General features: G+C 42.0%; 1 protein-coding gene across 1 annotated transcript in view; it reads right to left on the bottom strand.

Annotated features, from left to right (window-relative positions):
• Positions 1-16,862, bottom strand: part of TMX3 (thioredoxin related transmembrane protein 3) — a 79,681-nt gene that overhangs the window by 12,737 nt on the left and 50,082 nt on the right. Inside the window, exons 10-11 of the mRNA XM_044294590.1 lie at positions 1,786-1,884; positions 258-315 (exon numbers count right to left, since the gene is read on the bottom strand). Coding sequence (XP_044150525.1) covers positions 258-315; positions 1,786-1,884 — 157 coding nt within the window. The remainder of the gene's footprint in view (positions 1-257; positions 316-1,785; positions 1,885-16,862) is intronic.

Below are 16,862 nucleotides of genomic sequence, written 5' to 3'. Positions count from 1 at the left end.
ATGTATGTGTCAGCTACATCGCAGTGCTTGGCTGATGTGTTAATGAGCTGAGCTGCAGGCGGTATTAACATAATTACAACTGAAATAAGTAAGATTAGGGAGCAGCAGCTAGTCCGTTACAACTTCTGTATCTACTGCTTACAATACAAATGAGACTGAAATATATAAAACAAGTCATAACAGGAAATAAATATCTATTAGCGGTGAAAATGAGAATGCAGCAACATTGGAAGCCCATAGTAAATGAATGTTCTCACCGTATATGTTCAACTGAATTGTTATTTTCATCAATCACTGCAACAGCCACAAGTTTTCCTAAAGAATGACAAAACTTGCTTAAAGTGGTCGTCAGAGTTGGGCGAAAAACTGTGCCATAAAACGCCATTAACTGCAGCGGTCACACAGGTACATGGACACATTACCACTGCAGCCAAGTTAGCAGAGATTAGCAAGGAGGACAGGGGGAAGCAGCGCTGGAACAGTGGGGGAATAAATGGGTAAAGCTAGTTTCACACTAGCGGCACGGATCCGTCCTGCCGCTAGTGAACGCGTGCCCCCGAACTACCGCTCCGGCCCCATTGACTGAAATGGGGGGGCGAAGTTCCGGCGGCAGCGCATGCCGACAGGCCGCCGGAATAAAAGTATGATATGTCGTACATTTATTCCGGCGGCCTCACGGCATGCGCTACCGTGCGGCCGCCAGGCCTCCGCCCCGCCCCCATTATAGTCAATGGAGCCGGAGTGGCAGTCCGGGGGCACTCGTTCACTAGTGGCAGGACGGATCCGACAGGCTGTTCACCCGCCGGAACAGCCTGCCGGAGGTCTGTGCCGCTAGTGTGAAAGTAACCTAAGTAATATTTATTTTATTGTTTTTTCACATTTCCTCACATTGGACATAATTTCCCTATTTGGGCAACCTCTCTGAGAAAATATTAAAGACAATAGCTGTTACAAATCAGCTGGTTTGGATCTTAAAATCACCAAACCTATCAGACTTTTATGGTATCTCTTGTGTATGTTTCATAATTGGCTTATATGGGAATACACCTTGTAGTTACATGATATTATGTTATCCGACTGGAATTTTTTTTTACATGTTTTCTGACAGTTGAAAGAATAGCAACAGAGTTGGGGGTGAGGGAATGTATAAAGAAGATCAGAGAGAGAAGGGAGGGGGACATCCAAACGGGATTGTATCTCCCCTCTTCCTCTGCTCCTATGAACGCCCTACTAGAATGGAGGCTAGGGTTTTGGTTATGAGTGCCTGTTGAGTCTTACCTAACATACTCCGCTTACTGGGATATATTCGCGATTGCAAACTGGGAGGCGCTTTAAGCCAGACTGATTAGGGTAGGCTTCACCTGCATTCACCTCAGGCATGAGGGAATACCCATTCTGGAAGGATGTGGACCGGCAGCTCCCACTACCAAACCTAACTGCCAGTCCAATTAAAATGGATCGTAAAACATAGTGGCTTCATTATAGTTTTTATTTTTTTATATAACCCATCTTCTACTGAAAATGACACCACTCGACATCCATAAGCACACGGTGACCCATTACTCTCACTGGCAGTCCCATATTCTAGTAAGCAGTTGCCCATAGTAAACAGTACAGATACAAATATTAATTAGATTATACCTAGTAAGAAATTACAGTGATTCATATTTTTTAACCCAAAGTTTCCATGAAACATCAAAAATACTGTATACAAATAACACACAAGCAAATAATGAGATCATGAGATGCAGCAGATATGACTTCTAGAACAGTTGGATGTATTACCTGTGTCACCAAGCTCATACAATGTAAACCCATCGACATGGAGGTACCCCTCAAACCTCTCCTTATTAACCCAGCTTGATAAATCACCATCTTCATACTCTAAAAAGGAAGGATAAAAACACAAGTTAGGACAAAAGCATTATAACCTACTGCGGTGGAATGGTTATATCTACAGATTTAGGAGAACATGAAGGAGGCTTTTTATGGAGTTATGTATGGCATATCAATGTCAAATTAAAAAAATTAAGTGTTTAAATATGCAACGTTAACGATCTCTAATACTGTGAAATAATTTCTAAATTTTGTAGAAGCTTAAAGGGAAGGAGTCATCAGAAAATGACCTCTTGTTTAAATCATGTTTTATATTAAGCATATTTTATTAGAATTTTCCGTGATTTTTTATCCACATCCCTATCTATATTTAAAAAGCAATAATAATAATAATAATAATAATAATAAAAAAAAATAGGCCTAAACTATGTTAAATATTTTACATTTTTCAAACCAGCACCTGGATCTGAATACTTCAAAATGTAGTACCGCCGCTGAGTTATTCATTGAAATCTATCTGTATAGCGCCACCTGCTGTCTTTTACAAAAACCTCAATGAGATGGAAGCACACACCCAGTTCCATCCTTTAACTGCCATCCATCCGTTGCAGGAGAAAGGACATGCACCTCCTAAGATGTCAGCTTGAAAAAAATCTAGCAGAGCAATTGGGGCAATGAATGGTTTACAAGGTTTGTTTTAGCTTTGTTCGGGCCATAGACACAATGGACAGGAGCTGACCCCATTGACTTCTATGAGAGAGATTTCTAGCATGCTTTGTGACCCGTGGAGAGGTCAGGAGGCAGCAGATAAACTGTGATATCCCCTATTGTGAATAGTGGATCATGTGTTATCTATACAGAGGTGTTACTTGTTATTGTAGTTCTGCCCGCAGTGCTAATTAGGGATGAGCGAATTGATTTCAGATGAAACATCCAAAGTTGATTTGCATAAAACTTTGCTTAAAGTATTAGAATGTATTGGCTCAGATGAGCTGAAGTTATTACTTTGCGAAGTCTCGCAAAACTTTGGGTAATAACTTCATAGATTAATTTGTACTGTAAAAAACTGTAACGTATCTCCTGGCACCCCGACTGGGTACCTCAGTTGATGGATGCTCCTAGTGCTTCCAGAGGGCTCCAAGCACTCCACTTGACACCGTAAGCACTGCAGACCCCACAAACTGCTGCAGCTTGGTTGGGGTCTCTCCAACTCCTACCCACCCTGGACCTGCGACAAGGCTCCAGTGGGTGAACCTCTCTTCCTTCAGAGAGTGATGCAGGAACAAGCTGAGCCAGGGGAGTATACAGCGTATAGCAATCCCCAGTGTAGATACAGCCTCCCCCCCACACATGAGACAAGGCTCTATGTTGAGGGTAAAACAGGAACTCTTTAAGAGGGCTACATGTCAGCCTTTTATGCAGGTCTTTCAGAAAGGGACACTCCCCCTGGGAACCTTGTGGAAGACTGCACAGTTTATACATTAGCCAATCGCATGCATTTACAGTATTGAAACCTTCACAGGCAGAATACACAAATTTTTCCCAAAACACAGAAAACACCTCAAAACCCCACATATCCCCATAAATTATACATCCATGGATAGCTCTGATCTAGGCGAACAACATTTCCAAAAATCACCCAGATCCGAGCAGGGGTTACTACATTCCATGCAGACCGACCGCAAGCATGGCTTTCCTGTCCAAAACAGTTCCACAGATTTAGGCTGTGCGGCCGATCTGTCTTCTCCTTCAAAGTTAGTATATGGGCCATAATCCTGGGGCAAGAGGCTTGCAAACAGGCCCCTCCAAACCCCTGTGGCAAGGTTATTTTTGCAACAAAATCCATTTCCTGAACTCGGGTTTGGTTCCAAGTGGTAACCTTGGAACAGATCTCGCGTTCGGTAAAAGGTTTTTAACAGTGGAAATTAATTTCAGAAGTTATTACCCGAAGTCTCACGAAACTTCGTGAAGTAATAAATTCGGCTCATAGGAGCCAATGCACACTAATACTGTACTGAGTATTCTAACAAAGTTTTATGCGAATCGACTTCGGATGTTTCATCCCTAGTGATAATGATAATAGCTAATGAACAGTTACCTGCACAGAACAGGAAATCATGACCTATTATTATGCCTTGGGGCCAATGTGATAATTGCAGGATTATATAGACAGTGACATGGAAGAAAAAACTCACCAAAACATAAAAACGTGATTTAAACAATAGGGCATTTCCTGTAAGTTTCACATTCCTGGAACATTTGACTGTTCACTTTCGCTTCTGACTTACAGTGTCATAGAATACAGGGACACCTCCAACACGAGGTTATCAATCAGTTCATAAGTGTCAGGGAGGATTTACAGGAACAGAAAAAAGGCCTAAAGAATTTGTATTACAGAGATTATATACATGCACTAAACCAAATAAGTATTGAACGCCTCCACACATAAGGATATTACAAAACTATAATTTATTGGAAATGATACCATGAAAAATCTGCAGCAGCAGAATATCATTTATAAGATTGTTACCCTAAACAATACTTTATTGAAAAATAATATCAGAAAAATACAACAACATAATTTAAAGGGAATCTGACCTGCTTTTAGCATTTTAAGCTGTCACCACCGCTATGTTCACTAAAGTACCTTAGTACCTTATTTCCTGCAGTCTTCTTCTTACTTTATTTCGTTTTGTCATTTTGATTTAAAAAAAAAAAGCCCCTTTTATGATATGCTAATGAAGCTCCAAGGTTCCCAGAGGGGCGTTTTTTTCCTCTCTGGAGCCCAGTGATGCCCCCCTGCAGTGCCCAGCCCGCCTTAATTTGAATCCCAAGAACGCCTCCTGATCCTGAAATAACCTCCCACAGCCCCGGCAAACGGTTCCGCCCCCTCCCCACATCTTCTACCTTCTAGAAATGCCCCGTCCTTCTTCCTGTCGGCGGCCAGAAATCTCGCACAGGCGCAGTACCGCCTGCGGCCTGCGCGATCATCAACCTCCTCAGGGCAACAGCGCTCAGATTACGTCACTGGGCTCGGCGCATGCCCAGTGAGACTTTTGTATCAGGCAACTCTCAAAAAGGTACAAAAATAAGAAATAAAGGCATATAAAACATATAAGTACCCAAAAAATACTTTATTGAAAAATGATATCAGAAATATACAACATCATTTACTGTAAGTTATAAAATAGGCAGCAGATAAGAACAAGCAAGAGAGGACTAATAGACCCTGAAGGGGACCTAGGGTCTTGTACCTTTTTGAGAGTTGCCTGATATATAGCGTATACTCTGTCCCTCCAAAAACGTTGTGCAGTACTGCAATCACATGACCGCTACGTTTGCGGTCATGTGATGATCACGACGGAGGTCAGGTGACCGTGACGCAGCTAGGACGGCGCGATGTTCGGCACCTGACCTTATGATGTAGCACTGCTAATGTAAACCCAATCGCCATCATGGGCGGAGTTCACGATTAGATCTATGCCACGCACCGGTCTTCATTTTAATTCAATTTGAGAACTATTTAAGAGGCGGTTCATGATCAATACAGCACCTCCGGAAGGAGCCTTAACAGGCGAAACGGTGTTGGGCAGGAGTGGACCGAGGGGCCGACACACAGCATGTGGTATCACATTTTTTTTATTAATTTCGTTAATTTGCTGTTTCTGTCAGCTTAGGGACTGCCGTACCTAGTTTCGTTGAAACAGGTTTACTTTCATATTGTTTTATATGCTTCCCGCTGGCAGTCTTTCTTTATTTTCTATTTTAGCTGTGGCCGACCCCTCGGTCCTCTTCTGGGTCTATTAGTCCTCTCTTACTTGTTCTTATCTGCTGCCTATTTTATGACTTAATTAGGTTGTTGTATTTTTCTGATATCATTTTTCAATAAAGTATTGTTTGGGTAACAATCTTATAAATTATATTCTGCTGCTGCTGCAGATTTTTCATGGTATAATTTCCAATAAATTATAGTTTTGTAATATCCTTATGTGTGGAGGCGTTCAATACTTATTATGTATTTTGTCTTACTCACATCATAACATTGCCCGGCCTCTATAATAGGTGTGTTATACATGCAGTAAAATAGACACATTGAAGGATCCTTTTTTAATATTGTGGTCCCCTCAAATACCATATACCCGCTGTACCACCTTACAGATGTATGCCGCTAAACTGTAAATTAATTTTCCAGGAAACAAACCAATCAGCAAAACATTACACATCGCCTAGAAGTTCCAGGCGTTTTCCAATCAGTGTAGATCAGGATGCTCACACAACGATCAACAGGGAAAATCAAGATCAGCCTGTGCGGTGCAAGGACACAGCAGATCTGACCCAGCATGTACCGAACTTCACAAAATGTAGAGGGCCTGGCAATACAAGTTCTGCTGGTTTTCTTTTTTAGCCTACTTTCATATAAGCATTTATGCTGTCCGGTTTTGAGATCTGGCAGGGGATCTCAAATCCTCCGCAAAAAGCTTCCGTTTGAATAGTATAACTGGCTGCGTCCGTTCAGAACAGATCCGGTTGTATCAAAAATTAAGAAACCAGATTCGAAACTAAAAAGCATTACATTACGTTTTTTTGTGTCAAAAAAAATAAAATAAAATGGATCCGGCACCCTTGACTTATATGGTTTTTGGTGTTGGATCCGGCTTGTTCAGTTTCCCATGCCGGACACAAAAACACTAATGTAACAAACAGGAACACTCCATTCCGGTTTGTTTAGTTTTGTCCCCATTGACAATAAATGGGGACAAACCTGAAGCGTTTTCCTCCTGTTTTGGGCTCCTCTGCTGGATCTCAAAACCGGAAAGGAAATCGCATACGTGAAAGTAACCTTACTCACATTTTGAAAATATCTTAAAAGGAATCTCTCACCAACAACCTCCTTACCAAACTGTTTCCAAGCTGTGGTTCTCCTGACTAAAACACTGTTTTTATTTTGTTGACCTGCCGCTCCATTCCTCAGTTATGATACCTTTTTCCTAATATGCAAATTAGCCCTTTGGTGCAATGAGGGAGTCAGCATTGCCCTTGTTGCACCCAAGCTTCACTCCATTCTGTGTCTAGCTTCTTACTTGCCGCTTTGATTGACAGGGCCAGGCAATGGCAAGCAGCCCAGAAGGGGCGGGCCACGGAAAGGAGCGGAGCTTGGGTGCAACAAGAGCAATGGTGACACCTTGATTGCACAAAGGCCTAATTTGCAAATTAAGAAAAATTATCAGAACTTGGAAACTAAGCCATAGTTCAACAAAAGTAAAACAGATACTTGTCAATGCAAATAGTGGTAGGATGGTCGCTGGGAACGGGTTCCCTTTAAGCGTATGGTAAGCTTAACTGCAGCAGTCATAGGAATCCATTCATCTAATATTGTTAGAAAGCAGTACAAGATAAGTAGAGTAAGGCTCCTTTCACACTAGCGTTCGCTGGTCCGCTCGTGAGCTCCGTTTGAAGGAGCTCACGAGCGGACCCGAACGCAGCCGTCCAGCCCTGATGCAGTCTGAATGGAGCGGATCCGCTCAGACTGCATCAGTCTGGCGGCGTTCAGCCTCCGCTCCGCTCGCCTCCGCACGGACAGGCGGACAGCTGAACGCTGCTTGCAGCGTTCGGGTGTCCGCCTGGCCGTGCGGAGGCGTGCGGATCCGTCCAGACTTACAATGTAAGTCAATGGGGACGGATCCGTTTGAAGATGCCACAATGTGGCTCAATCTTCAAGCGGATCCGTCCCCCATTGACTTTACATTGAAAGTCTGGACGGATCCGTCCGAGGCTATTTTCACACTTAGCTTTTTTTTGCCATTTTAATGCAGACGGATCCGTTCTGAACGGAGCCTCCGTCTGCATTATTATGAGCGGATCCGTTCAGAACGGATCCGCCCGAACGCTAGTGTGAAAGTAGCCTAAATGATCTGCAAAAATATTAAAAAGTATATGTATATTCCTGCAATTCTCTGGTATTAAACATGTAAGTATATAGCGGGGATATGAGCTCTATGCCAGTTCCACTAAGAAAACGGAAACCTAACGGATCCCATTATAGTCAATGGGTTCTGTTAGGCTCCGTTCTTGTCAGTTATGTGTCGAATGCGGCTCTTCCGTTATTTTAATTCTTCTGCTCCTATAACAGAGCAGAAGAACGGAAATAGCGCTGATGTGAAAGCAGCCTAAACAATTTTGGTGCAACATTCACCAGTGTACTTTTATTTATTTTTTATTATTTTTTTTCTTATAGTTGGCCTAAAAATGCCAATCAAAGAAACTCTCCTTTTAGATTTCTGGTTGTCATGATAATCCAGTCTGATCACCACTTGGGGTCAGGAAGAATTTTTTTTCTCCCTTTTACGATAAATTGGGCCACGCCTTAAGGGATTTTACAAATGAGGAAACCAGTTCCTCCACCTTACTTTCATTTACATCCTCTCTCCACCATCTGCCTGAATGGGGGGAACATCTGATAACTGAGTAAACCAGCATTACACACACATGAATCAATGCAGCAGTCATGAGGTGTTGTTTTTTGGATAAGTTTCATTTTTCAAAAAGACCCGCCTCTAAAAATCTTTACAGAAAGAAAGTAATGATTGAGAGAGATTTTTACAACAGCCAAAGAGCAACCTCAAGATGAGTCCCAGGAGCGTACTATCTGTAATGATGATTTCAGTGGCTGTAATCGTGTAAGTATCAGTTACAACTACGGAGTGCTTCCGTGGTATTTCTGGCTGTGCCTCCGCACCGCAAAAGAGTAGCGCATGCACTACTTTTTAGCGGTGCGGACCGTTCGATGCGGATCGTGGACCACATTCAAGTGAATGGGTCCGCAATCCGCATTCGGCTGCCCCAAGGTCTGTGGCCGTGCACGGAGCCCTAACGTTCGTGTGCATGTAGCGTAAGTCTATTCTACAGTCAGTACAAATGCTGCGAAACCACATATGTGCTTCTTTTAGTAAGTTTAAACTTTTTATATGCGAAAACAAATCATGTTTGTCGCCAAATTCTTAGAGAGTCATTTTTATGGCCATTTCGGGGTACATACATAATGTACTGGCTAATTTTTATACATTTTCTTTGGGTGGGATCCAAGAAAAGCAGAAAATCCACAATTATTTAAACCCCCTGGATACTGGAGTTTTTTTTTGTTTTCATTTAACTTTTTCTTCCCTAACTTTACGGAGCCAACTTTAGTATTTTTCCGTTTATATAGCCGTATGAGGGCTTGCTCTTTGCAAGACAAGTTGTACTTTCTAATGCCACTATTTAATATGGCATACAATGTAGTGGGAAGCAGTGGGGTGGAAATGGGAAAAAAATGCGATTCCACAACAGTTTTATGGGTTTTGTCCTTACAGCGTTCTCTATGCAGCAAAACTGACCTGTGTCCTTTACTCTCTGGGTCATTACGATTACAACGATACCTCATATGTATTTGTTTTTGTAAATCGCAATATTGTGACCCTCCCAACTGCAGGACGATCTGTAGTATATACATACATACATATATATATATATATATATATATATATATATATATATAATTTTGGAATGTGTGTGAACGGATCCGATCATAATAATGCAGACGGAGGCTCCAGTTCAGAACGGATCCGTCTGCATTATATTGGCAAATAAAAGCTAAGTGTGAAATTAGCCTGAGCGGATCCGTCCAGACTTTTACATTGAAAGTCAATGGGGGACGGATCCGCTTGAAGATTGAGCCATATTGTGGCATCTTCAAACGGATCCGTCCCCATTGACTTACATTGTAAGTCTGGACGGATCCGCACGCCTCCGCACGGCCAGGCGGACACCCGAACGCTGCAAGCAGCGTTCAGGTGTCCGCCTGCTGAGCGGAGCGGAGGCTGAACGCCGCCAGACTGATGCAGTCTGAGCGGATCCGCATCCATTCGGGTCCGCTCGTGAGCCCCTTCAAACGGAGCTCACGAGCGGACAGCCGAACGCTAGTGTGAAACTAGCCTTATACTGTAGTTCCATAGAACTAGAGTATAAACTCAATTTGCTATTATCCTATGTTGGCCTGCCACCTGCAGGCCAACATAGGAACTGCAGGTCTAATTCACTGGGTCTCTTCAGAATGCCACATGGGGGAGTCGGTCTTTATCAGAAAGCGCGCGCACTTCTGGGTTTTTCACCATTTAGATGCCTTGGTCATGCTTAACCACGGCATCTAAAAGGGTAAAATGCCTGTGATCTGCATTATTGCTGGTCGCAGACATTAGTCGCAGGCCTCTGCTGCTTGAAACAGCAGAGACACGCCAGCTATGGGACCCGCGAAGCTCGTGAGCGTGCTCCATATATAAAGACCCTCCCAGTGCCATACACGTATGCTGCTGGGAGCCTAAGGCCTTTCACACGGGCTAGTATTCCGCGCGGGTGCAATGCGTCATGTGAATGCATTGCACCCGCACTGAATCCTGACCCATTCATTTCTATGGGGCTGTGCACATGAGCTGTGATTTTCACGCATCACTTGTGCGTTGCGTGAAAATCGCAGCATGCTCTATATTTTTCACGCAACGCAGGCCCCATAGAAGTGAATGGGACTGCGTGAAAATCGCAAGCATCCGCAAGCAAGTGCGGATGCGGTGCGGTTTTTATGCACGGTTGCTAGGAGACGATCGGGATGGAGACCCGATCATTATTATTTTCCCTTATAACATGGTTATAAGGGAAAATAATAGCATTCTTAATACAGAATGCATAGTACAATAGGGCTGGAGGGGTTAAAAAAAATTAAAAAAATTTTAACTCACCTTAATCCACTTGATCGCGCAGCCCGGCTTCTCTTCTGTCTTCTTTCTTCAGGACCTGGGTAAAGGACCTGTGATGATGTCACTGCGCTCATCACATGGTCCGTCACATGATCCATCACCATAGTAAAAGATCATGTGATGGACCATGTGATGAGCACAGTGATGTCAAAACAGAACCTTTACCCAGGTCCTGAAGAAAGAAGACAGAAGAGAAGCTGGGCTGCGCGATCAAGTGGATTAAGGTGAGTTAAATACATTTTTAATTTTTTTTAAACCCCTCCAACCTCCCTTATAACATGGTTGTAAGGGAAAATAATAAACATTCTTAATACAGAATGCATAGTACAATAGCGCTTATTGTACTATGCATTCTGTATTAAGAATGTTATTATTTTCCCTTATAACCATGTTACAAGGGAAAATAATACAATCTACCCAGCACCTAACCCAAACCCAATCTGTGAAGAAGTTCAGGTACCAAACATGCAGATTTTTCTCATGTGCGTGCAAAACGCATTACAATGTTTTGCACTTGCGCTGAAAAATCAAGCATTTTCCCGCAACGCACCCGCCTCTTATCCGGGCAAAAAAATGAATTGAAAAACAAACTAAAAATTTTAAGGTGGAGGGAAGAAAACAAAAATATTCTTTATCAGCAAAATTGCAGAAGTCCTCGATGGTAAGGTGTGTCTTTTTGCCGATGACACAAAGATTTGTAACAGGGTTGATGTTCCTGGAGGGATACACCAAATGGAAAAGGATTTAGGAAAACTAGAGGAATGGTCAAAAATCTGGCAACTAAAATTTAATGTTGATAAGTGCAAGATAATGCACCTGGGGCGTAAAAACCCAAGAGCAGAATATAAAATCAGTGATACAGTCCTAACCTCAGTATCTGAGGAAAGGGATTTAGGGGTCATTATTTCAGAAGACTTAAAGGTAGGCAGACAATGTCATAGAGCAGCAGGAAATGCTAGCAGAATGCTTGGGTGTATAGGGAGAAGCATTACCAGTAGAAAGAGGGAGGTGCTCATGCCGCTCTACAGAGCACTAGTGAGACCTCATTTGGAGTATTGTGCTCAGTACTGGAGACCATATCTCCAGAAGGATAGTGATACTTTGGAGAGAGTTCAGAGAAGAGCTACTAAACTAGTACATGGATTGCAGGATAAAACTTGCCAGGAAATATTAAAGGACCTTAACACGTATAGCTTGGAAGAAAGACGAGACAGAGGAGATAGGATAGAAACTTTTAAATACATGAAGGGAATCAACAAGGTAAAAGAGGAGTGAATATTTAAAAGAAGAAAAACTGCTACAAGAGGACATAGTTTTAAATTAGAGGGGCAAAGGTTTAAAAGTAATATCAGGAAGTATTACTTTACTGAGAGAGTAGTGGATGCATGGAATAGCCTTCCTGCAGAAGTGGTAGCTGCAAATACAGTGAAGGAGTTTAAGCATGCATGGGATAGGCATAAGGCCATCCATCCTTCATATAAGATAGGGCCCAGGGCTATTCATAGTATTCAGTATATTGGGCAGACTAGATGGGCCAAATGGTTCTTATCTGCTGACACATTCTATGTTTCTATGTCTCTAAAAAAATACAAAAAAATAATGTGGTTGCATAAGTGTGCTAACCCTCTTATAACTGGGGATGTAGCTGTGTTCAGAATTAAGCAATCACATTCAAAATCATGTTAAATAGGAGTCAGCAAACACCTGCCATCATTTAAAGTGCTTCTGATTAACCCCAAATAAAGTTCAGCTGCTCTAGTTGGTCTTTCCTGAAATTTTCTTAGTCGCATCCCAAAGCAAAAGCCATGGTCCACAGAGAGATTCCAAAGCATCAGAGGGATCTCATTGTTAAAAGGAATCAGTCAGGAGAAGGGTACAAATGAATTTCCAAGGCATTAGATATACCATGGAACACAGTGAAGACACTCGTCATCAAGTGGAGAAAATATGGCACAACAGTGACATTACCAAGAACTGGACGTCCCTCCAAAATTTATGAAAAGATGAGAAGAAAACTGGTCTGGGAGGCTACCAAGAGGCCTACAGCAACATTAAAGGAGCTGCAGGAATATCTGGAAAGTACTGGCTGTGTGGCACATGTGACAATAATCTCCCGCATTCTTCATATGTGTGGTCTATGGGGTAGAGTGGCAAGACTAAAACCCTTTCTTACAAAGAAAAACATCCAAGCCAGGCTACATTTTGCAAAAACACATCTAAAGTCTCCCAAAAGCATGTGGGAAAAGGTGTTATGGTCTGATGAAACCAAGGTTGAACTTTTTGGCCATAATTTCAAAAGATATGTTTGGCGCAAAAACAACACTGCACATCACCAAAAGAACACCATGACCACAGTGAAGCATGGTGGGGGCAGCATCATGCGTTGGGGCTGTTTTTCTTCAGCTGGAACTGGTGCCTTAGTTAAGCTAGAGGGAATTATGAACAGTTCCAAATACCAGTCAATATTGGCACAAAACCTTTAGGCTTCTGCTAGAAAGCTAAACATGACAAGGAACTTTATCTTTCAGCATGACAACAACCCAAAGCATACAACCAAATCAACAAAGGAATGGCTTTACCAGAAGAGGATTAAAGTTTTGGAATGGCCCAGACCTGAATCCGATTGAAAATCTGTATGGTGATCTGGGGAGGGCTGTGCACAGGAGATGCCCTCGCAATCTGACAGATTTGGAGTGTTTTTGCAAAGAAGAGTGGGCAAATCTTGCCAAGTCAAAATGTGCCATGCAGATAGACTCATACCCAAAAAGGAGTATGAGTGCTGTAATAAAATCAAAAGGTGCTTCAACAAAGTATTAGTTTATTATTTTATTTTTATATTTTTTCTTACCTCTACCTTAAAAAAGATTTCAGTTAGTTTTTTATAGGTCACATAAAAGGTGGAAAAAGTTCTGAAATGATTTATCTTTGTCAAAAAATTTTACAGCACAGAAACCTGACATTTTAACAGGGGTGTGTAGACTTTTAATATTCACTGTAGTTGCTGGAGCTATTTTTTGTTAAAGTTCAATAGCTGGATTTTATTTGGACTGGGAAGGTAGGTTTGTTTGGTAGTAGGACCTCCCCAGTCCACCCCCATTCCATGGCATGTTTTCCCCTAGCCTGAGGGATCCCCAGGTGTAGTCCAGCTGGGATCGTTACGGGGAAATCAAAGCACATCCCAGGCTGTCAGTCTGAGAAAGAGTTATGCCTGGAAAAAGACTAGGAAGCTGGCTGTCTTGCTGGCTAGTGAAGCACGATTCCCCATGTGTGACCTGCGCTCAATAGGTGAGCTAGAAACAAATTTGTATAAGCTAGAGCCCAGACGGGCAGGAGTTTATTTTGTTGGGATTATGTTTTGGTGATGATGGAACCTCTCCGTACCCAGTGAGTTAAAACTGGGTTCACCTGTAATTGCCGAAGTGCCATAAAAATAAAAGCATTGTTTGGACTTAATCCTGTTGTCTGCGAAGGAATCTGTCATCGCCGCCCTGCTTGAGAAAGCAATCCCTTACAATATATATATATATATATATATATATATATATATATATATATATATACATATATACATACACACACACACACACACACACAAATATATATGAACCGCCTTGGGCAGAGTGTCCAGCTGTAGGCTGTCTAGGCATGCTGGGAGTTGTAGTTTTGCAACAGCTGGAGGGCCGCAGGTTGAGCATCCCTGATTTAGTGAATAAAAACAGGTAAAGATGCATCAATTTGTTGAATTATACTCCATCACACCTTGGCTTAAAGGGAATCTGTCATCAGGTTTTAGCATATTAAGCTGTTACCATTGCAATGTTCAATAAACTACCTTCTTTCCAGCAAGGGTCTTCTTTCTTTTTTTTCATGTTGTCATTTAGATTAAAAAAGTGATTTTGGGGTTATGCTAATGAACCTTCAAGGTGCCTAGAGGGGCATTATTCCTCTCTTCTAGAGCCCAGTAACGCCCCCCCTGCAGTGACCAGCCCACCTTCATTTTAAGCCCAGCACGCCGCCTCATAAATAAATTTCCTCCCACAGCCGAGCTGAACGGCGCCGCCCCCTCCGCTATGTCATATAATTTATTCAACATGACGCTCTGATTACGTCACTGGGCTCGGCGCATGCCCAGTGACACTATTGAGGCTGCTGCCCTCAGGAGCCGTAATATCGGACAGGTGCAGGCAGTCGGCGATACTGCGGCTGCGCGAGATTTCATGCGCAAGAATGGATGAAGCAAGGTTCGTATGTTGAATCAATTAAATGACGTAGCGGAGGGGGCGGCGCCGTTCAGCTCGGCTGTGGGAGGAAATTTATTTATGAGGAGGCGTGCTGGGCTTGAAATTAAGGCGGGCTGGGCACTGCAGGGGGGCTTTGCTGGGCTCTAGAGGAGAGGAATAACACCCCTCTGGGCACCTTGAAGGTTCATTAGCATAACCGAAAAATCACTTTTTTAAATCTAAATGACAACATAAAAAAAGAAAAAAGACCCTTGCGGGAAAGAAGGTAGTTTTATTGAACATTGCAATGGTAACAGCTTAATATGCTAAAACCTGATGACAGATTCCCTTTAAGAAATGTCATCTTTAGTAAAATTACTCTTTAGTGTTTCACCCCAAAATTATAATTAACTAGCTATCTTTCTTTTTAGGTTACTATACTGCTGCTGTTACCAGGGAACTCTGCGTGTTCAAGTTATAAACAACCATTATAGCAACATTCTACAGATCAATGGCCGCAATGCGGACATAATAGATACTTTGAAGACCCATCAATTTAATCTTCCACAGAATATCAAGCAGGAGGAAACAACCATATGGGAGTCACTTAAACTTGAGTTCAAATTTTCGAAGACAGACAATTTACCATTCGGCTCCTCAGTGGTTGAAGACATGGTCAATGAAATGATTTTACAATTGGAAAAAAAAAATGGACTGCTGGCTTATTTCCATGTGACGAAAAGTGAATTATTTCATATTTATTTATACAAAAAAGTTTTTTAACCATAGTTTTATATCTTATATTTAAACTTTTGCTATTCCCTATGCTTAACTACTATTATTCACATACGGTATTAAGTTATTTCTTCATACAAATGAATGTTTTTGAATATTTATGTATGTTGTTTCTAACTTAGTAATAATAAAGAGTTATTGCTAAACTATAAATCTTGCTATCTGTCTCAGCTTGTGTACTTGACTTCCTCCCCACCATTTTTTCTTGCTGTTTTTCAATTTTTTTTAATCTTAGTTGGGTGTTGGCCAATAGGTGAGCTGGGATTTTTAGGGTAATATGTTGGTTTTTATGCTCACAGACAGATAGAAAAGCTTCAAATGCATTCTGCTGCTTTTCAAATCTCGTCTACGTGTAGAGGAAAAAAACATTATGCAAAATTCATGGCAAGCTGCAGATTTTCAAAACTGAAGCATGCCAATTCTGCCAAGGACTTGTAGAGAATGTCCTCAGCAGATTACACCCTTTACAATGCATATGGAGAACCGCACAGCAAAATCTACACAAAAAAAATAAAAAATCCACAAATAACACATGCATTATGCAACTAAAATGTTCTGAAGCTTTCCAATATATGCTGCATGTCAAGTAGGTAGCAGGTTGCAGAGAACTAACTTCTCTAAGCATTAGGCAAACCAGTTCAGCAGGAGCGCGTTGCTAAAAGTTGCATCTTTTATGGCTGGGGTATTCAAAATTTGGAGAAGCTGGGAACACCTCTGCCCATAAGTAAAGCATAAAAAGTGCTCAAAGACAAGCCCTTTACAAAATGTCATTTGATGGACTTAAGAAATGCCAAGACCCAAGCAATCACTGGTGCTTCAGAAGCCAAGCAGAGTTTGGTTTCAAGTTTTTGTGGTTTTCCACTTTCAAAATCAACTACCGAAGTTATCCAACAAAGTTTTGCGCGACTTTGTGAATAATTGACTTCAGCTCATCGGAGCCCGTACATTTTAATGGTGTACAGAGATGGATCTCCATACAGCATTAGTCCAAAGTTTTGAGCAAAGCGACTTTGGATGAGAACGGGATCCCAAGTTACCCTTTTGACCTGACTTAAAGGGAGTCTGTCACCTCCATATGGCCATATACAGTGCTTACATGGCTCTGTAGCACACCTATACAGGATTGTAACGGTACCTTTGTTCTTTTCTTTAGACTTACACCAGCAGGAAAAACAAAGTTTAATTCATATGCAGGGGCGGCGTTCAGTGTGTAGGTGCCCAGGCT

This window comes from Bufo gargarizans, chromosome 5, assembly GCF_014858855.1.
Source record: "Bufo gargarizans isolate SCDJY-AF-19 chromosome 5, ASM1485885v1, whole genome shotgun sequence".
NCBI classification, from domain to species: domain Eukaryota; kingdom Metazoa; phylum Chordata; class Amphibia; order Anura; family Bufonidae; genus Bufo; species Bufo gargarizans.
This window is presented reverse-complemented; position numbering and strand designations above follow the sequence as displayed.